At 44.8% G+C, this 22,671-nt stretch overlaps 1 protein-coding gene across 2 annotated transcripts in view; it reads left to right on the forward strand.

The window, feature by feature from the left end:
- The window catches only part of ZDHHC24 (zinc finger DHHC-type containing 24), a 183,819-nt gene that overhangs the window by 31,684 nt on the left and 129,464 nt on the right, over positions 1-22,671 (forward strand). The window contains exons 2-3 of one of the 2 annotated variants that reach the window (XM_069207842.1): positions 8,075-8,247; positions 21,107-21,407. In XM_069207842.1, coding sequence (XP_069063943.1) covers positions 21,130-21,407 — 278 coding nt within the window. In that variant the 5' untranslated portion in view covers positions 8,075-8,247; positions 21,107-21,129. Of the gene's footprint in view, positions 1-8,074; positions 8,248-8,848; positions 8,986-21,106; positions 21,408-22,671 lie in introns of those variants that run through there. The other variant, XM_069207840.1, reaches the window with a different exon arrangement.

A 22,671-nucleotide genomic window follows, 5' to 3' on the forward strand; every position in this document is an offset into this window, starting at 1 on the left:
GCAGCTTGGGAACCCAATGCATCACCTCGTCTGGGCGGAGAAACTCAGAGAATCGCACTTCGGAACCATAGCTTCTCAGCTGTTCATTTTCGGAACCAAAGCATCTCCACCACTACGTGAAGAAAATCAACACATCACCTCATCTGTGGGCCCAACATCGATGCACTGCTCGACGCATCGCTCATCTGCACCCCACATTTTGCTGTTGCCACCAGGATAAAGGGACTATGTTAACCGTGCCTGCATGGCTCTAGTCCCCAGCTTATGATCCATTGCGGTAGGCCTAAACTGTTGACTTTGCCCGCGTCCAGCGTGACCAGATAACCCCCATTGGCGCTTATCGCTTCTAAGTGCTAGAATTTGTAAATTTTTTGTAAAAACTCATAACCACTACTTATTGGATTTTTGTTGTTTTGGTCTTGATTTATTTATAAAACTGTTGTCTATTTCTCTAACCTGCTGTAGAGTCTTTCTGTGGTGTTTTAATTGTGTTACTGTGTCTTGAATTGCACAAATACTTTACACATTGCCTTTTTAGATTAACCTGATTGATCTGTGACAAGCTATGAAAGGGTGAGCACAGCTAATCTTTTAGTGTGCATTTGATTTGCAATGACTAGGACTGTAATTCCTGCCTGTACAATGTGCATTCTCTGACAACCAGAAACTTGGTTTCTAACGTTGGTGATCAGCAGTGAGGGTAGGACTTGTGTTTGTGCAGTGCCATACAGTGATTGGTGTATACAACCATCATAACCTAAGACCATTCCAAGTTTTAATTTTCATATTTCTCTCAATTGGTAATTTGTCTCAATTTGACTCCTGCATCTTCTTAATCAACTTGGAACTCTTTTTGTTGTTGCACTTATGGTACCTTGTAAGAATGTCCACGGATCTCAGCTACCTAGCAAAGTACACTGGGAATGAGCTGAAAAAGTTCTGCAAGGAGAAGGGCTGAATGTTGGCCTGAAAGCTTCTAAAATAGACCTACAGATAGCCCTCACAGCCCACGAGAAAGTCAGTAGGCTAGAAGCATCAACAGAGGAGGAAACCCTGAGCTGAGGGAACACCCTCCTGCCCCATGAAGGGAAAACAAGATACCCAGGATGGAGCAGGGAGAAGTGTATCTACCAGGGGGTGTTACATATAGAGCTGGACATCAACACCATTGAGAGCTCCATCATAGCTGAGCTGAGGAAGTTGTGCAGAGAGAGAGGACTGAAAATCCCTGAGGATGAACCAAAGTTTGAGTACCAGATAGCCCATAAAGCCTGGAAGGATGTCCACAGAATGCAATCTGCACCACAGGAAGAGTCTGAAGAAAACTACTTCAGTACTCTTGAGAATGGAGTTTGTGGTTGTACCTAACCTCAAAATTAAGGTCCCATGAGGGCAGTGGCCCTGAGAAGGAAGAAGAGGAGCAGAGAAATGAATGGAAAAGCCTCCAGGAGACAGAGGTGATGCCCCCAGAGAGAGAGTCCACTGCTGGATCCTACACAGGAAGCAGTATCTCCTTTCAAATCTTATCCCCTAAGGAGCTCATTGACAGATGGCTGAGAGGAACCTGAGGCTGTAGTTGACCTAGCTGGCTGCAGAGGAGAGAAAAGGTTAGGCTGAGAGAGCCTTGGGGGAGAAAAGGGGCTTGCTGGCTCATGACATGAACAGAGCCTCAAAGAGCTGGACTTGAAGGCCAAGTAGCTAATAGAGTCTAGCAAAATGTTGGCAACAAAACTACTGTGCCCAGTGTAGAAAGAAGAGTCCACATACCCAGAGACTTGGTCCCTGACTTCAAGAAGGAGGGTGACATAGACAAGTGGTTTTGGACATATGAAGTAGCTCTAGAAGCACATATGATCCCTGAGGAGCTTTGGGGAGCTGGTCTTTAAAGTCATGTGCCTCGGGATAGGAGGAACACCCTGCTAGCCCTAGAAAAGGGGGAAGGGTTGAGGTATCTCACCACAAAGGAGACCCTTGTCAAGCAGTATGGATTCACCCCAGAAGAGTGCAAGTTGAGATTCAAGGGCAGTCAGAAACTGTCTCACCAGCCTAAGGGGGATTTCATGGGTTACTTTTGCAAGGTGCTGGATGGTTAGGTGAGGGGTAGGATCGTATACAGTTTTATAAGGCTGTACAGATTGATTGCTAGAAAGCACAAGTTCAGTCACTGTTTTCCAGAGCAATGCCAACATCTGGAGGATTGTAAGTTCTCTGACCCCAGGGAACTTGCAAGGGAGAGTCTGAGAAGGCATTGGGGAGGGATCCTAAGGAGGGTTGTTCAGGTTCCCTTCAACATAGTAAGAGGGAGGTACGCAGTGCTCCATACAGGTCCCAGTATAGTGGATGGGGGGTGGGGGATCCTATGTCTCTTCTAAGAGTTGGAGAAGAGGTGGGGGTGGGCAGAGGACCAGTGTGCCCTATTACCAGCCCCAGAGCTTAGACTGTTCCCAGAGGGACACAAGCAGGGAGACCTGGTCTGGACCATGACACCATCCACTGGTGTCAGTCACACAGTGTCGGGAGACCTGGGTGGGGCAGCTGCCACAAGTGCCCTGCCTGTTATGTATTCTGGGGATACCACTCCTCAGTATGCACTTTTATGTTTTGCATGTCCTAGTAGTGAAAAATACCTACATTCATTTTCACTACTGTGAGGCCTATTTCTTCCGTAAGGTAACACTGGGAATACCTCATTATATTTTTAAGCTGTAATTCCTGATTGATAAGGAGTACCTATCTCATGTTTCATATAATTGGAATGGTAATGATAAATCCCCTTTACTGGTAAAGCTGGATTTAACATTACTATTTTAGAAATGTCACTTTTAGAAAGTGGGCATTTCTCTGCTCTTATAGTTCTATGTGCCTGCCTCTTGTCTCCAATACATTTCTGGGGTGGGTGACAGCTACACTTTGTTCATTCCCTCTAGACAGCCACAAACACAGGAAGATTTGTGCCTACGCCCATTGCCCACAACACACTTTAACCCTCTCTTTACTGGTTTGGACTTTGGTGTACAATTTATTTTTCATTTTTGCCTACTTTTCTCAATTTGTGAGTTTTCTGTCCGTGGAAATTATTGAACTTTTTAAAAATGTCTAAGAATACTTCTGAAGTTTCTAATGATGTTGATATTCATGATTTTTGCGCCGATTTAAATTATTTTATACAAGATACTGTTCAACAGGCTGTGTCAACGTCCATGTTGCAGATGTCAAAAAAAGTTGGAAACATCTTTTAAAAAATTGGCTGCCCAAAATGTTAACATTTCTGAGCCAATTAAAGGGAAAAAGCGTACTCTGTCCAAATTACAGGCTATGTCTGGCGCTGATGAGTCTCCCCAACTTTCTGGTCCTTCCCACCCGTAAGGAATTTCATACGGTGGATAAGGGTCCCTCTCCTTTTAATATTTCACTGTTGAGGGACACAGATGATGATTTGGAGTATGATGATGGGCAAGATGATGAAACCCAGGGTTTTGATGACATCTGGCAAGGGCCTCGAGAGAAAAGGTGGAAAATGTATCTTTCTGATTCGGATCTTTCTTCTAATATAAATGATTTTACTGTTCTTGATGCTTTGGGGGGAACCAATGTTTGATCCCACTTTAATACACCATCCAAATTCTACAGAATGGCTCCCGTCTAAACATGTGGCGGAATGTTTCGCTTCACTTAAGACATTCTTTTGACAAATCCACGAGAAATAAACTGCGTTCTGAATGTCCCATCCCTCCCTTGCTCATAACATCCCTTCCACTCCCGTTATTGACCCTAATATGGTATTGTTTTTCTCCAAATATCGTAAAGATCCTGAAAAAGGGGTCGATAGGGCGTGGTCCATTTGCCAGGAAAGGCTTTTACACCTGGTTGGTCCTCTGACCAGAATTCTTGATTTGGCAGAAGAGGCGAGGTTGGAAGGCTCACAAATTGATCCAGCTATCCTTTCTAATTGGGCTCAACGGGCAGTATGCATTTTGGGCATTGCGAACACCGCTATTTCCCAGGAGAGACGAAAGAGTATTTTGTTAAAAATGGATCCTAAGTTGGGCAGCCTTGCTTCCAGGGAGGAAGGACAGCAAGCTAATGGTCTTTTTTTTGGGGACTCGTTTATAAAAGAACTGAGTAAATAAGTTTCTACCTTCGCGAATCTGGATAAGGCTCAGGTCTCAGTGAAGAAGATTTTCAGCTCCAGGGTTTTTGGCAGGGCCGGTAAAGGGAGGAGCCGCTTTACCGGCTGCTTCACCTCCCGTGGAGGCAGTTCCCTCAGAGGATCCTCGTTCTACTTCCCTGAATTCAGACCTGAGTTCTACCCTCAAAGAGGGAGGGGGTTCAGGAGCAGAGGTTACCGTCAAAGAGGAGGACAAGTTTCAGTTAAGAAATTAAAATTTTGTCCCTCTTCCTGTGGGAGGTCGATCGGTGCATTTTCTTTCAAATTGGTACCAAATTACTACGGATCCATGGGTTCTTCAGACCATTCAAGGGTATTGCATAGACCTATATCAAGTTCCCTGCCAGACTCGTCCTCCTCCCCCACTAAGGTTTTCCCAGGAACAATCACATTTAATCAAACTGGAGATTCTGTCTTTGATTTTAAAAAAACTAATAGAGGAAACACGCTTTCATCCCTCGGGTTTTCTCAGTACTATTTTTCTGGTTCAAAAGAAAAACAAAAAGTTTTGTCCAGTGATAAATCTGAAATTGTTCAGCAACTATGTTGTTTACAATCATTTCAAAATGGAGACTATTCTTCATCTCAGAGACATTTGGATGGAAGACGATTGGTTTGTTCGTCTAGATCTCCAGGACGCTTATTTTGCATATCCTGTCCATCCTTTTTACAGGAAATTCCTGCAATTTCAGTGGGAAGGCTTGATCTTCCAGTTCACAGCTCTTCCTTTCGGCCTCGCTTCCGCTCCTTGGCGTTTCACAAAGGTGATGAAGCCAGTGGTAGCTCATCTAAGAGCTCAGGGAATAAGATTGATCATCTATCTAGACGATTTTCTCATTATGGCTCAGAACAAGGACACACTGCTAGAACATTTACATATTTGCCTTCTTCTTTTGCAGTCCCTAGGTTTTCTAATAAATATGGAAAAGTCTTCTCTAGTTCCCTCAACTCAAGTGGAATTTTTGGGGTTTCTTATAGATTCCAAAACAACATCCCTGTCTCTACCCCAACAAAAAGTGAGCTGTATAAAACACAAACTTCGGCAAGTCCTCAATCTTTCCGTTCTCTCTCTTTGATCTCTGGCAAGAATTGTAGGCCTCCTGGCCTCTTCCATTCAGGCCATATTTCCAGGTCCTTTACACTACAGAGCCCTTCAGAGGTTGAAGATTCAACATCTTGGCAAAGGTCTTCGTTATTCGGATATAATTCAGTTGGATCAGGACTCTCGAGCAGAGTTACAGTGGTGGCTCGATCATTTGGAAGCATGGAACGGAAGAGCAAGTTTCTCTTCGGCCCCAGATATAGTATTAGAATCCGATGCATGTCAGACAGGTTGGGGCGCAAGATGTGGCAACATCTAGACTGGGGGCGTATGGTCAGGGAAGGAGTCTGCACTGCACATCAATTGTTTAGAGATGCTTGCAGGCTCCTTTGCACTGAAGACTTTCGCAAAGGACAAGTTAAGTTGCTCTATTCTTTTAAAGACGGACAATATTTCCGCAGTAAAGTACATCAATCATCTTGGAGGAACGAAATTCAAACCTCTTGCGGATCTAGCCAAAAGCTTTTGGGAGTTTTGCCTTCTTCGGAAATTGTCGGTCAGGGCGCAATATCTACCAGGCAAATTGAACACAATAGCGGATTGGTGTTCACAGCATCTAAAAGATTCCAGCGATTGGCGTCTTCATCCTTTAGTATTCAACAAACTTTCTTTGAAATTCTGTGCCATGACGGTAGATCTGTTCGCTTCCCGATTGAACTCTCACCTTCCAAAGTTTTACAGTTGGAGACCGGATCCTCAAGCTCTTGCCACAGACGCTTTTCTCCAGGATTGGTCTTTCCATCTCAATTATGCCTTTCCTCCTTTCATGATGATAGCCAGGGTCTTGGCCCAGGTTCGTCGTCAATGAGCCTCCCTGGTGCTAGTGACTCCCTTTTGGCAAACCCAGCCTTGGTTCCCTTCGGTTCTGGAGTTGTCAATCGACTTTCCGGTTCTGATTCCAACCTTTCCCGAGCTCCTTCTCGATCCGGAGGGTCGTCCTCGTGATATGATTCTCGACCATACTTTAACTCTGGTAGCATGAAAGATTTCGGGTCAGCCTGGAGAACCTCCAGAATTTCTGAAGAAGCTGGCCAATACATCCGCCACTCTTGGGCTCCAGGAACGGCTAAGGCTTACAAGTCCGCCTGGTTGGTCTGGAGTGGCTGGTGCTTGGACAGGAATTCAGATCCCTTTTCAGCCGATGTGACTTTAGTCATTAATTTTTTTGCTTCTCTAGCCTCCAGGGAAAGGCATATAGAACAGTGAATATAATTTCTGCCAAAAATATTCAAATAGATGGCAAACCTGTTGGTGAACATCCTTTGGTGTGCCGTCTCTTGGAGAAAGTAAGATTTTCCAATCCTCCTGCTTCTAGATATAATCAATCATGGGATGTAAATTTGGTTTTAAATTTGTTTAATTCTTGGCTCGATAACGAATTTCTCTCTCTGAAATGCCTTTCAGCAAAGTTAACAATGTTGCTATGCTTGGTTTCTTTGAAACGTGTTTCCGATGTTAGAGCTTTAGATGTATCTTCTGTCCAGTTCTCTCCTACTGTGTCTATCAGAATTCATAGAAGGACAAAAACAAATATTTCCATGATTCAATACCCGTATTTCCCTTCACATCCTAAACTCTGTTTTGGTAACTGTTTAAAAGTTTACATTGCAAAAACTGCAGATTTAAAAAGTCCTCCTCTTCCCAGTTGCTGATTTCCTTTTTCAAACATCATAAACCCGTCTCTTCTCCTACCCTTGCTTGTTGGGTTAAGTGGCTTATGACTCTTGCGGGTGTTGACACCAGTTCCTTTGGGGCACATTCTGCCAGAGGTGCTATGGCTTCTAATGCCCTCTGGGCCGGGGCTCGTTTGGAGGACATTCTTAGATCGGCAGACTGGTCTAATGTTTCCACTTTTAGAACTTTTTATTGTAAACCAATTTCTACTGTTGCCGATTCTGTTATTAACATGCTTTAAACAAGCATAATAGGAGCCTCCGATCTTGTAATAAAATTCAGATTTTCCTAGCTTTAGTGAAGGAAAGTCTAGATTTTATTAAAGACACAGAGGCGAGTATTATCCCACCGCTTTTATTAACCCTCCCATTTCTATTTCAGTGCCGGCTCCCCCTGCACCACTCGCTTCGTCTTGAAGATGCTTGTTCTATTTCCAAGATTCTTCCTCAGGAAGTCTCTGCATCTGATTCTCTTCATGATCATCGGTTAATGCTTTCTTGTCGTTATGAAGACCACCCGAATTCGGTTTCCCCATCAGCCCTGGACTTTGCGAAATACTTTTTTATGTTATTGATGGCTTTTTCCATTATTTTGGTTATCATTCCTTTGTTTCGTTTCCCTTGACCTGCTCTCGCAAGAAAAGAGGGATTGTTGCTCGCAGTTAAGACAGTTATTGGGGTTGCGGGCTTGCTATTAGTTATTTCTTTATGACTTCATGTATGACATCTAGTTTCTTGGTTCATGGGATATGTAGTTATTATGTTAATGTTTTTTTGTCTTGGCTGCTATTGAGATTAAAGCAAGAAAAGGAAGCATAATACTCACCTCTGTGTATTTATTAAAACCTGGACTTTCCTTCACTAAAGCTAGGAAAAACTGAATTTTGCTTAGCATGCATGTTTGCTATTTTTTAAACTTTAAATAAGTCAAGTTCGATGAGAATGTTTGCAAAGTATTGCTATGTATTACACAAGCCAAAGAAAATAAACCTATTTTGACGTTTACTTGTATCCACGGGCTATTTATTTAATTTCATATTATTGAATCTACTCTGACCTGACTTACTCTAATGTGTCCGTAAAATTAACCTTTTGTTCTGAATTTTGACCCTTTTTCCTGAATTTTCACAGTCACTGTCCAGAATTTGCCTCAATGCCAGGTGGTCACTCTACCATCGAGACACGCGTTGTGATGGTGCCAAGAAAAATGCAGCCCGTGCATGGGTGCCGTGACGATTTGGACCTGGGAGTCAGTCGTGTAACAAACGTTTGTTATGCTGTGGAGCAGTCAGTGTGGCAGCAGGGTAAGAATCGACACACTATCACATTACATAACGAACACCCATTGTCACAAATGGTAGAAATGTCCGATTTAAATTGTATTTATTACATAGCGCTTACTACTGATGATGAGGGGTTGAGGTGACTTAAAGACGTCAACGGGTATCCTTCGGTACCCTGCATGGTTGCCACGTCCGGTGTGCTTCGCAGAAACGTGAGAAGCAACCAAAGGGTCGCCTTTGCCGTCAAGTCGTGAACATACCCTGAGAGGACTTTGATGGCTCCCACCATCCGGGCCCTGCCCCGCGCTGACCCGCAGCTTACCACCCACCCGCTCACCTCGTCTCCTACATTCTTTCCACCCAATCCAGAACTGCACAGGGAAGCGGTGTAACTAATCTACTGAAACCCCTGCCCGAAACTGGTACTGTGTCTCATAGTCCAGTTTGAGACTATAAATTTTAGGTGAACCACGCCTTCTTCTAAACTAGACGGCAGCAGCTGACTGTCGGAGGGCTGCTCGGATAACTGCACGGACGGTTTGCACAGCCAGTCAGCACATCGGAATTCTGTGTGTCGCACTAGGATTGGTTATGGAACTCCCAACGATGTGATCAGTGTCATTTTACACGTTAGCCATATGTTAAGGCTTTAGATTGGTTGGTGTGTGACCAGGAAATGCCCGAATTACGAACAAATTATATCCTTTGGCAGCCCAACAACGTATGAAGATTATTAGGGTGAATTTACGGACGGTCCAGGTACGTAGTAAATAGATAGGTGGTAACCTTACCGTGCAGGGGCTCTCGTTTCTCTGCAGCAGCAATGACACTAATTAGATTTGACTAATACACATGTTCTCGGGAAAGAACATCATCTTTAGGGAAGTGAGGACATTCAATGTATGAAAAGTGATTTAGTGACGGGGTGGTAAACTCTCCCACTTGGGACAAAGCCGTATACAGCCCAACTAGAGCGTTATAGTATTTTAAAGAAGGAAGACGCGTACTCTGTTTGTAAATGTTTTGAAGGTATTGTAATGTGTACGCACGGTTCCCTAATGTGTGCGCTGCGACCTCTCAAAGAGGAAGCTGTTGCCCTTTTGGGCACAAATCTTTGCAGTTGCTTCTACTGCGTGCCCATGTTTCTTTTCTTTTACCAGCCCGTCTCCCGAATGTAATGGCCAGAAGGAAGGGCGCTCCCCACACAATGTTATTTGTTACACCGTCTTGGGTTATGCCTGCCACTGCAGGCCGTTTTCTGAACATTCGTGTCGCCAGTTTGGCCTCCACTCTATAGCCCCACCATGGCCTCAGGGATGCCACACACAGAACCAGCCTAGACACTCGTTCACTCTCTGATGCGGCCAGCATGCCTTAGACTAGAGAGTGGCCAGACCTGTGGCACACACAGACCGCATCATATTGTGGAGTGAACCTGTATTGGTTTGTACGACTTCTGAGCCATTACAGAGCCGATCTTGGGTTAGAATGGGGACTTGGGGGGAGCACAGGGCTTGCCCGTCTCCCCCCGGGTTTATCGGGCTGTGGTGGAGCGTTCCACAGACTCGACTAGGGATTGGTTTGGGGAGGGAACTGGGTTGGTGACGTCAGGGGAGGTATAAAGGGCAGGGGCTGGGTGTGGGCGGCCTCTTTGGCCGTTGTCACACCCAGTGGGCGTTTTGGTTTTCGTGCCAGGGATTATTGCTGTGAGTTTTTGAATTTGGAGGTGGGCTTTGCTGTTTTAGGAGGAGTTTTAGTGTGTATTTAAAAATCTTGTTTCGGTAACATGGAACCGAATAGAGTAGTTCAGGCGCTTAAGGTACTTCATGACGAGGGTAGAGAGGATTTGTTAAAAGAGGGGATTTTGGAGCAAGCGTGGGTGGGTATAAAACGCCCTAAAAGGTTGTCAGCTGATGGTGTGTCAGCTGCGGTAGCGGCGTGTACGTCGCCGGTAAAACTGAGTAAAAAAAAATTTAAAATGAAGAGCGTAGGTGGGAGAAAACTGTCGCGCTCACCTCAGAGTGGTGAGGAGCCTTTGTCTTCGATGCAGGCGGCAGCTGTAGGAGTTGCGGGGAAGCGGCGAGGTGTTTGCCGTTTTCCTCGCAGGCAGGGTGTGTCGTTGGCTCGGCGAGTGGCGGCTGGGGGTAGGGGTGCGGCCTCCGTGGGTGCGGTGCGCACTACTAGTAGAAAGGGGGCGCGGGCCGTTTTCGCGCATGCGCGAGTGATTCGGAGGTCTCAGAGGGCCCCATCGCCTGTAGAAACAGGCGGGGAACGCGAGGGCTCCTCATTAGAGGAAAGAGCCTTGGGAGGCGCGCGCAAAATGGCCGCCCCCTTGGTTTCTGATTGGTCGGATGACCGGGCTTTAGAGGAAAGGCAGTTAAGAACGGCCGGCAAGATGGCCGCGCCCGTTTTGACCGAGGAGGACGAAGTTTTAGTGATTTCAGATACAGATGAAGAGGAGTTGGGGTGCCAGGAAGGGGTTGGGGTTTATAGTTTTGGTGCTTTTGGTAATATTGGGAGGGAAGGGGGGGGTAGAGGGAGGCAAGGTTTTAATAGGGGGTTTAGTCCTATGATGCGTAAGGTCCAGACATGGCATTTAGATAATGAAGCTTTTAAGTTGGGTGAGCAGGTGGGGGTTGTAGATTCTAGTGGACGTGTATTGAGTGGTAAGGTATGTGGCGAGTATTCTGGTTATGGGTCAAAGGACAGGGTGATGGTTCAGCTTCAACTGCTGCAGGCGAGTTTTGGTGAGGGACCCTCAGGGTGTGACACGCCTCCTGTTTTGGGCGGGCAGGGGGTGAAGGCGGTTTATCGGCCATCTGGGCGGATGGCTGGTGGCCAGAGCACACCGGTGAAGGTCCGAGCGCCTTCAGCACACCGGCCAGAAGGGAGGGCGCGATCCGGAGCGGTCCGCCTGACTTCGAGGGAGACACATAGAGTTCGTGAGGCGCAGCCATCTACTAGCCAGGGCGCTGGGGATGGTTGGGATGACTGGTGTGACGATCTGCTGGACTATGAAGAAGATGTGGAAGTTCAAGTTCCTTCCAAGCATTCTGAACAAAGTCAGAGTGAAACGTCTGGCGCGGTCCAGGGCGGCCAGGTGCCAGAGCGGTCACATATATTGTCGGCAAGCGGTTTTCCAAGAGGTGAGGAAGGGTTGGGGGTTTTCGGTTTACCACAGGGTGGGAATGTTGGTCGCGGTGTTTCGGGTTGTCCCAGAGGTAATAAGGAAATAAGTCATAAGGTGGATGCTGCAATTCAAGCTAATGTGGTCACGGAGGTCGGTAAGTTGGAGGTAAGTGCTGGGTCTGAAGGGTCATCGAATAAGGCTGAGGAGGGTGAGGGAGCACAGGCGGGGTCTAAGCACACGGGTGGGGAGGGCATCGGGGGAGGTGTTAAGGCAAAAAGGTTGCCTTATATGGGAGTGTCGATGCCTTTGGGGGCGCATCTCACTCCGAATTTGAGGGAGAGGATTTGGAAGGGTGAATTTGTGGACGTTTTTAAGTTGCTTCATCGGGAGGTTCAGGCAAAAGAAGGTTCAAAAGAGGAGGAATGGGAACTAGCTAGAAGACCTAGGGTTCCTACTACGATTGAGAATTGAACGTCAGCCTTTTTAATTTATGCCAGCGTATATTGTGAGAAGCATCAGGATTCTTGCATAGCATTGATGAAGTATATGGATGTAGTGCGTAGGGCTCAGATGGATTTTGGTGGTTTTGGGTGGTTTAGGTATGATGAGGAGTTTAGGGCGAGGAAAGCTATGGACCCTTCGAAGATGTGGGGGGAAATTGATCAGGAATTGTGGATGCAATGGTTGAGGTCGGCGAGGAATGCGCCTACAACTCATACCGCGAGTGGGTTACCGGTACTGTATAAGCCCTTTCAGGGGCGTCCCACCCAATTTGGGGTGGGTTTTGGGCACCGAGGGCAGTTTCAGGCGAATGGGGCATGCTGGTCTTATAATAGTAGCACCTGTAATAGACAGCAGTGCAAGTTCAGGCATGATTGCTCCAACTGTGGGGGAAAACACCCGGTTTTCCAGTGTCTCGGAGGTTTACAGTGGACCTGGCATGGGCCGCAGGCTAGAGGCGTCGACAGAGGTAGATTTTCTTCACCGCATGTTGCTGGAAAAGGGCCCTACGCCTATTAATTTTGAGATTGTTGCTTACTGGTTACAATTTTATACACTTGAGGAAGAGGCCAAGGTTTTGTTAAGTGGATTTTTGGAGGGCTTTAGATTGCGCTATCAGGGCCCGAGATTGAGAAGATGGGCCAATAATTTGAGGTCAGCAAGGGAACATCCTGAAGTGGTGAGAGCGAAATTGAAGAAGGAGGTGGATTTGGGAAGGATTGTGGGCCCCTTTTCAGCGTGGCCTTTGGCAAATTTGACTATTTCTCCTTTGGGGGTGGTCCCCAAAAAGCAGGCGGGTGAGTTCAGATTGATTCATCATTTGTCTTGGCCCGCGGGGGCCTCGGTTAATGATTTTATTGCAGGAGAAGATTCAATGGTACATTATGCTTCCATAGATGAGGCTATTGCATTGGTTCGTAGGTGTGGTAGGGGCGCGGAGATGGCCAAATCTGATGTGGAGTCAGCGTTCAGGCTGTTGCCTGTACATCCTGATGATTTTTCATTGCTAGGTATGCAATTTGAGGATGCCATTTACGTTGACAGGATGTTGCCCATGGGGTGTTCTGTGTCATGTAGTTTGTTTGAAATGTTTAGCTCATTTTTAGAATGGGTTTTTGTGTTTCTCGGAGGTGCTGGCTTAGTGACCCACTATTTAGATGATTTTTTATTTGTGGGAGCCGCCGGGTCTGGTGATTGCGGCAGAGCACTTCGGGATTTTGAAAGTTTGATGTTTGATTTGGGTGTACCTTTGGCGAGAGATAAAACTGAAGGGCCAGAGACTTGTCTCAGTTTTTTGGGCATCGAATTGGATTCTAAAAAAATGGAAGTGAGGCTGCCTCGGGATAAGGTGGAAAAGTTGATTTCTTTGTTAGATGATGCGATAAAAAGACCTAAGTTGGAATTGCGGCAGGCACAATCTTTACTGGGTCATTTAAATTTTGCCTGTAAAGTGGTCAAGGTTGGCAGAGCATTTTGTCGCAGGCTTGGTTTCGCAATGCGGGGAGCATTTTTGCCGCATCATCATATTCGCCTGCGGGCGGGTATAAAAGAGGATTTGAAGATGTGGATAGAATTTTTGATGGGTTTCAATGGTGTGACGATGCTAGTGGATGAGGACGATTGGTTTTGGCAAATTCAAATTTTTTCTGATGCGTCTGGTGCTCATGGGTTTGGTCTTTTTTGGGATGGTCATTGGGCGGCGGAGGCATGGCCTGCGAGTTGGAAGCAGGCAAAGTTTAGCATTGCATTTTTGGAATTTTTTCCGTTGGTGGTAGCGTTGGCAGTTTGGGGCAGATTTCTGGCTAACAAAAGAGTTGTTTTCAATGTCGATAACCAGTCAGTAGTACACTTGGTTAATCGTCAGAAGGCAAAGGATGTAAAGGTTCTTAAGTTGTTGAGGATATTTTTGCTGAAGTGTTTGAAGTTCAACATTTTGTTCAAGGCTCGTCATGTGCCCGGTGTTAAGAATGACATAGCTGATGCGTTATCTCGATTTCAGTGGCAGAGATTCCGTGGTCTGGCGCCGGGAGCAGACGCGTTGAAGACGGCTATTCCTCCAGAGTTATGGGCCCTAGGAGATTGAGGATTCTAGAGCTGGTTCAACAGTCGATAGCTCCGTCAACTAGAAGGGCTTATTGGCAAGCATGGTTGGAATTTTTGGATTCGGGTGCGGTAAGGCGTTCGGGAGGTAATGACGTTCTCTATTACAGGCAAGAGGATGCAGTGAATTTTGTAATGCAGCAGATTGAGGGTGGGCTGGCGGCAGTTACTATATCGGGTAAGTTATCGGGTGTTTCTTTTTACGGTAAGTATTTTTGGGGGTATGACCCTGTTGACGGGGAATTATGTAGGAGGATTTTAGCGGGTTGGGCTAGGGCAGGGGGTGTGAGGTGCGATCGTAGGCGTCCTATCACTCTTAGTATGTTGACAGCTTTATTGGAAGTTTTGGGGAATGTCTGTTTCTCGGTCTGGGAGGTAGGTTTAATTTCTCTTTGTATGTCATGGTTGTTTCATGGTGTTTTTCGCATTTCAGAGCTTTTAGGGGTGAAGGGCAAAGAAGGTCTTATTCGCAGCAACGTTCAAGTAGGTGAGGGGGGTGTGGCTATTTGGTTACCTTTTTCAAAAACGGACCAGTTGGGGAGGGGTCAGGAGGTGTTTTTGAAGGCAGTCCATTCCATTGATTGCCCGGTGCGCTGCTGGTTTTATTTTGCAGGGTTGGGATCGTATAATTCCAGGTATGTATTTGTTCATCAAGATGGAACTCGGCTGTTAGCTTCGCAGTTGTTAGCAGTACTGAGGATGGCATTGAGGAGATTGGGGTTGGATCCTTCTAAATTTGGTACACATTCATTTAGGATTGGGGCCGCAACGGAAGCATGGAAACAAGGTAAATCTGATCAGTTGATTAAACATATGGGTAGATGGAAATCGGGATGTTTTAAGAGGTATGTGCGTTCTTTTAAATAGGTTCCGTTTTATTTTTATTTTTAGATGGTCTCTATTTTTCCTTATACTCATATCTGTTTCTCTTCACTTTATTCACTTGCTGTTTGCTGTTTCTGTTTTTCCTTTTAAGTTTGGTTATTTGCAGGTAAAACATCACTTAACATATTTTCTCTTGTAGGTTGTGTCGGGGGTCCTGACAAGGTGTGCGCCGTGTGGATTGTGGGACACTCATTTGTTCGATGGGCGGAGAAGCAAGCAGCATCAAGACATTTTGGGAGACAATTGGGGTTAGATAGTTCAAGGATAAGGGTTAGTTGGGTGGGTAAGGGTGGTATGAGATGGGGAGAGTTGCTATATGTTTTAGCCAAGAAAATGGAAAGTGGTATTTGTCCAGATTTATTGGTGTTGCATTTGGGGGAAAATGATTTGGTAGCTCTGTCAGGCATCGGATTGATTAAAGTCATGAAAATGGATCTTTGTCGGATTAAGGAACGTTGGGCGGGTACACACATAGTTTGGACTTGTTTGATGCCGAGAAGAGTATGGAGGGGTGCTCGTTCTTTTAAGGGCATTGAAAAGCAACGGCGTAAAATTAACAGGGAGATGAAAAGTTTTTGTAAAGATCAGGGTTTTTCGTTTTTGTGTCACGTGGATATCGGGCTTTCTGAGGTAGGTTTGTTTCGTCAGGATGGGGTACATTTGACGTTTTTGGGCAATGAGCACTATTTACTGGATATGAGGTTGATGATTGCCGAATTATTGGGGGAGCGTTTGTGGGATAGATAATATTTTGGGTGGGGCAGGAAAACACCTTTGGGTTTTCCTGTGTGGCCTTTCGGGGGGGAAGGGGTAGTTCAGAAAGAGGAGAGGGTAGGGAATTTGCACTGGTCAAGGGTAATTGGAGAAGGTGACTGCAGGTCAGATGGGTTAATGGGGTGGTTGGGTCAAGGTGGGGATGGGACAAAGGGTGGGGCGGTTGGGTCAGTTTAGAGGGAGGGGGAGGGGTTAGGTGATGGTTTTTGTATTAGTGAGGTTTGGGTAGTTTTGTGAGGCTATTATGCCAAGGTTTTATTGCCAGACCTGTTCTATTAAAGCGGCCTTTTACCCCTTACAGTGAGTTTGTGGTCGTTTCATTTTCAGCCCGATGGGGACTTGGGGGGAGCACAGGGCTTGCCCGTCTCCCCCCGGGTTTATCGGGCTGTGGTGGAGCGTTCCACAGACTCGACTAGGGATTGGTTTGGGGAGGGAACTGGGTTGGTGACGTCAGGGGAGGTATAAAGGGCAGGGGCTGGGTGTGGGCGGCCTCTTTGGCCGTTGTCACACCCAGTGGGCGTTTTGGTTTTCGTGCCCTCCCGCCCTCCCTTTTAGCTTATTATATTTTACCTAAGGTTCTTTAATGGGTCTAATTTTTAGGACAATGCCACCATTAGCGTGGTTTTCATTTCTTTCAATAGGTTTGTGTTTTTGTGGAAGACATGTTTTAACAGGGCAGGTCTTTTTTTTTTTGTATTTTGTGTTTGTTTTGATTATAGGTTTAGGGTGAGGTTGCTAATTAGCTTGGGTTAGGAGTTTTTTGAGGGGAGGGGGGGGTTTATTATGTTATTGCCGCTGATAGTCAGGTCTGGTATCAATTGTATATTTATTATATTGCTGTGGCCTTTCGGGGGGGAAGGGGTAGTTCAGAAAGAGGAGAGGGTAGGGAATTTGCACTGGTCAAGGGTAATTGGAGAAGGTGACTGCAGGTCAGATGGGTTAATGGGGTGGTTGGGTCAAGGTGGGGATGGGACAAAGGGTGGGGCGGTTGGGTCAGTTTAGAGGGAGGGGGAGGGGTTAGGTGATGGTTTTTGTATTAGTGAGGTTTGGGTAGTTTTGTGAGGCTATTATGCCAAGGTTTTATTGCCAGACCTGTTCTATTAAAGCGGCCTTTTACCCCTTACAGTGAGTTTGTGGTCGTTTCATTTTCAGCCCGAAAGAGGCAGCGTGCTGCTGATAGAATAATAGTAGGCAGGTATGTGATATGTTGTGACTGAAATCAACTGAGAAATGTGATTTTTCTTAAACCTCTTTCTTTCAAATTGGCTTTTATATGAAAGACAAGCCAGTGAAGGCAGTTCCACAGACTGGGGACCCGTTTCAAATATGTTAATTGAAGGCTTGTATGTATCCTTAAGCGCAGATCCATGAGATTTCTGTCCTTTGATTGGTTGATTTATTACCTGAATTCGATTTACTTAAAACAAGACGCGGGGCATCGTAATGTGTTTTTTTGAGTCAGGGTAGGCCGTTTATGTTGCCACATAGAGTGCGCTGCCTTACACTTAACTATGCTTTGTGGACAACAATAGGGACGGAGGTTTAGTATGTGTAGTTTGCTGGATTCTGGATGAGGGGAGGCTCAAACCATATCTTTGTTTTTACTAAATTATGTGATTCTAGACAAGTCACCTTCCTTCAGTGTGCCTCATTTTCCAAGACTGGAAAATCGGCTGGTTATTTATTACGTTCAGATTGTGAACTGTGCAAAAACATGATCACATTACATGATCACATTGTAATGTGTTGGTTACAGCAGAAATACAGTGCATTATAGTTAACTGATTGACTTGTTATTGTTAAAGAAATTGACTGTTTTATTATATAAATGGCAATATTTACTATGGTTGGCCTTATGTTTTTTGCTCTTGAAATCAAGCCAGGCACCATTGTTTGCTGATCTGTAAGTCCTCCTGATTTTCTACCATTGTTGGTACCCCAGCCCTCCCTCACTCCTTGACCCGTCCAACCAAGCAAAGCCTAACACCAACGAATATCATGCAGAGGATTTGAGAAGAAAGGGCACCAGTAAACTGACACTTACGTTCCCATTTCTCTGTATTCAGTGCTTTAAATGGGCCGGTACTCACAGGTACTGAGTACCGGCACTTCTTATTTTTTCCACTCTGAGTACCGGCACTTCTCTGCTGCCAAGGAGAGTACCGGTACTCATGAACGGTAGGCTCATTAGCTGCTAGTGCTGGTGAGCACTAGGCTGTCAGAGTTGAACCTGCCTCTGACAGCTAAGGTGCTTCTGTAGCCCTAAACTGACCCCCGCTGAGCTATTCAGCAGGCATTAAGTGCCTAAGGTCCGGGTATTCACCATCACGCTGTGTTTGACAGAACAGGGCCCATTCAGGCCCTGTGCTGTCAATCACATTTACACTACGTATGCATTTGTGCAAACACAGGAATGGAGGGATCCCCGCTAACAGCGACATCTAAGAAAGCCCTGGGAGGAAAGAAGTTTACAATGGCATTAATCCCACCGGAGTCTTTTGAACAAGGGTCTGCTTATGTATGTGTATTTGCCTGCTTGTATGTGGGTGTTTTTGTGTGAGAGAAAAGCAAAAGAGGGAGAGAATCAGAAGACTTTAAGGAGGACTGTGTGGAATGCTTTGTGTGTGCGTGTCTGCTTGTTTCTTTCTGTGTGTGCACGTTCAAGAATATATACTATTGTGCAAAACAACAGCAAATAACAGTATGGTATTAAGAAGCTGCAAATATTACAAAACAAAAGAAATGTTAAAATATCATTGTGTTTAGCTTTCGTTTTGTGTAATGAGTTAACTTGTTTTGTTTATTTAAATACATTTCTCATGGGCCTTTGGGATGTGCTGCAACTGGTATATAAGTCATAAAGTACCCTCATGTCTTGCTCTAAGCCCCGCCCTAAGCCCCACCCACCACACTACTAGTTCATGCTAATGAGTACCGGCACTTATTTTTTCCCATTTAAAGCACTGTCTGTATTTGACAGTGAGGTAAGAAAATGCCTTGCCTCTGCCTCCCAGCAGAGGAGCTCTGCCTAGCTCTAACACGGCTACAGCCTGCAGGATTACCCTTCACACTAGAGCACAGTGTCGTCTTGCCCAGTGACCGGTGTGGACCGGTAGGAGAAATTATCTTGCAGGTCACATCTTGGTCGGGGCCACAACTCAGAGCCTCCACACGGTTTCCAAATAATTGGCATCTAGTCATAAGCCCGTACTCCTTATGACTTTCCTGAACCTCCCAGTAATAGAATAGGACCCATGAAGCCTTACGTCCTGACCGCCCAAAGGCCTTGAGGTACTGGATCTACCATCACAGTGATTGCATCAGAGCTCATTTATAATTCTAGAACACTTATAAAGCGCAACTTCCACTTTAAAAGTATCTTGGCACTTGCCTTTTAGAAGATACTTTGCAGGCCCTCGGACACTTTGAATCGGTTTATGCGGGGAATAACTAGATTTTAAGTGCTTTCCTGAATTGAAGCAGGTCTTGACTGGCTCTCAGAAAGCCTGGTAAATTGTTCCAGAGTTAAAAAAAAAAAAACCCTAACTGAGAATGATGAAACTCCCGCCACCCCTAACTTTCTGAAATTTAGGGATGCGTAGAAAGTGTGTGGCTGAATAGCGAGGTTCTCTTAGAGGTATATAACTCTTGAAATTCCTTTGCAGGAAAATAGGGCCTTTTAATGGATTACTCTAAAACCTATACAGAGGAATTTAAATGCCATCCTTTCCTTTACTGGGAGCCAATGGAGCTTTGTTAGCGCTCTAGAAGATGATGAAAATCTTGGCTTATTCACTGCCAACTTCGCAGCTGCTACTTATAGTCTGTGAAGTCTTTTAATTAAAAAAATCAGATGCACCTCTAATAGAAAAGCACTACAGCAATCAAGTCTGCTTAGGATAGTATCCTACATTAATCGCCTGCTTGGGATAGTACGCTCGTAATACTACCGGTGCCCTCGCAGACGAAGGTAGAAAAGGTAAGATTTTCCTTAATTTACAGAGCAAAGCAAAACACATTACAGCCAATTTAGTTACATGAGTCACCAGGGGCAGCTTATTACCAAATAAAACCCCTAGATTGCAGACCAAAACTGATACTTCTAGACTGCCACGGTTTGTCCACAGCCACAAATTGGGAGGAAGTCTGCTAGAAGGTTTACTGAACGAGCAGCAAAGAATTTCAGTTTTATCTCCATTGAACTTTAAGGAGTTTCTTCTCAACTTAAAGCCAACTTCTTTTCCTCCTGTTAGGCTAGACTATGTATAACCCAAGCACATGGTGATGAGTCACCCACATAGACATCGCGTAGCACTCTAACCAAGAGACCTCTACCCTGATTAACACCATGCAATAAAATCCTATAGTTGGCATCCCAACAGACCTGGGAAGAAACTTGCAACCAACCTTCTATATGCTCCATAATGTCAAGGAAAACCTGTCTCAACCGGCCTGATTGCTTAGTGTGTCTTCTTATCTCTTGACTGCAATGTCCGACTACTGTTGCAGCATAATAACATTTAGCCCATAAAACAATTAGGTGGTGATTTTGCAACACAGACAGAGGGTAACACAGTTACTTCAAATTTAACCGATGTGCATTTTTAAACATCACAGTAAAACTCGTATATTTGATGTTGTACTGCATAACAATGGAAAATCATCTGGCATCGCCACCAAATATCTCGTGGCAATTGTGTGGGAAAAATAGCAAACAAATATGCAGGAAGCTGCCCTTTATTTTTCCCATACAACTCAAAATGTGCAGGTTAAATCCAGTCATAAATGTAATATGCTTCGGGGCTTTATCCCTAGATTTTGCTTTTTGCTGTAAACTTTGTTTCTTCAAATAATTATTGATTGACATATTGCTATTGATCAAAGGTAAATATCGAATACTTGTGGTAGCCATACTCCTAAGCAGTGAACTAGAATGTTGTACATCATTCTAAATTAATCGGTTTCAAATATTATCTGCATGCCTTAAATACTGAAGAACATAGGCATGAGAAATGCAATGAAACAGGTTCTCTGGAGGCACAGTAAAGAAACAATAAGATCCGAACTGTGGCACCTACGACTGCATCCATTTTAAGGCATGTAACGTTGTACTCTGCTATCTAGCTGACAAACCCTGACAAGAGAAAACCAACTGCCTCTAAAACTAACAACTGGCCTCTTTTTCTTAAAAAAATCACCTTCCCTCCGTGGTAATCTATAGACTATTAGTGACAGATTGTGCACTGCAATATACACAAATTACCAAAAAACGCACAACCGCTACGCAACTTTAGAATCCATGTTAACCATACATTTAAAACGTCCTGATTTGCACTGTTTTCATATGTCATGGATTACACTCTGTTCGTGTGGCTACTGACGATTTATATTTTGAGATATAAAATAAAATTGATAATTTGAAGCATAAGTAGTTGATTGATTTACACACGTTTGTTATGCTGCACTTAATGTAGTGATTTTACTTTCTAGTTTGAACACAATCATCTGTGGCCATGAAGGTGTCATTGCTAACCTGTTACTGGAGGCGCTTTGATGCCACACTGCACCTGCCTGTTTGTATGACCTTGGGGATGATCGCCTGTGTTGCGCTGGAAGTTCTCTTCATTCTCCTACAAGACCAAGGCCCTGTGCAAGAGTTTCGAGTTGTCCACGTATTCCTGTTCGCTGTCCTGATGTTGAACCTGTTGGCAAATATAGTGGCATTTATGAAGACAAATCCCAGCATTAGAGGGGTGTTCCTGACTGACAGCTCGTTGGGAAAGGGCTGGGAGTGAGTATGAACAAAAAACAGGAATTTGTAGACAAAAATCATTGATGACCATGTATGTGTTATTTATTAATCAGATAGTCAACTCTTTGTGTGAAAATATATCTTTTGCCAAAGGCATGTGCAACTTGATTAGTACTTCCCGCTATCTGTTGGATTTGCCTATTTTGTTTGCCTCACGATTGATGCTGTAATAACAGTAATTAAGTTCTGATCATGCCATGATGTATGTTGAGATGTATCAATTCTGTAATCATCTGCTTCTACAATGTTACTGTTAGGACTTTCCAGGCCCAACCCTGGAGTAAGTAACCTTAACCATTTCAATCATGGTTCATCTTCAATCTCATATCATAATTCTACACCTAAGATGGCTAACAAGTAAGCAGCAAGGCGTATCTCAGCCCATCTGCATCCACTCGTATTCCATTTATATTCAAGTATTGACATCTCATATTACTGGTACAATTTGTCTTTCCATTACCACCGTCATAAACTCTGACTATAGTGACGTTTTTCTGTCGTTTATTTGTGAGGGCAATATTTTAATTAACACTTCTGAGTGTCAAGTAATTTTCCACCAACATTCAGCAGCACACTTATGTCTAGGATTGGGCACTTTAGTGCTACTAAGCATAATGAACGGGATGACTTGAAAGCAAGATTACTTTCAGGTGCTTTTCTCTAAAATAAAAGAGGAAACAGTCATCAGGTAACAGCCTGCTTCTGCACCTACTCTACTCGCATTCTTGTTTGATGCATCGAGCAACCATCTAATTTGTATGTTATATAATATAAATCCTCCATAATATAGGACGTTCAGTTTGGCTTGATAAGTCTGCTGCTGTGCGACCGTAAAATCCGGCCAACCTATTCACAATCCACATTTCGTCCAATTTCTAGCACTCCATCCTGTGAAGGATATACAGCCTATAGCCTGATCATTCACCTCAGGGGGCAAATACTTTGGGGTCAAGCGGTTCTGAAACCTGTTTTGTGTGCTGTGGCATTCACCACATTCACCATATTCCCACCTTAGGCATTGCCCCCAGTTCCACAGTGCTTAAATTGTAAAAGAAAATAAATAAGTGCAGAGGCTCAAAGTTTTTTTTTTTTTGAAGCACGCAGTTGGCGCTTTTGGCCAGGTGCCACCTGCAAATAGCAGAAGAGTGCTATTAGTCGCTCCACGGGCAGGAGCCACCATGGCGAATAATCCCTTGTCTGCTTCATCAGGAAGAAGGGCTGTGACTCCATCGGGGGGCGCCAA

Source organism: Pleurodeles waltl, chromosome 9 (genome assembly GCF_031143425.1).
Source record: "Pleurodeles waltl isolate 20211129_DDA chromosome 9, aPleWal1.hap1.20221129, whole genome shotgun sequence".
NCBI classification, from domain to species: Eukaryota; Metazoa; Chordata; class Amphibia; order Caudata; family Salamandridae; genus Pleurodeles; species Pleurodeles waltl.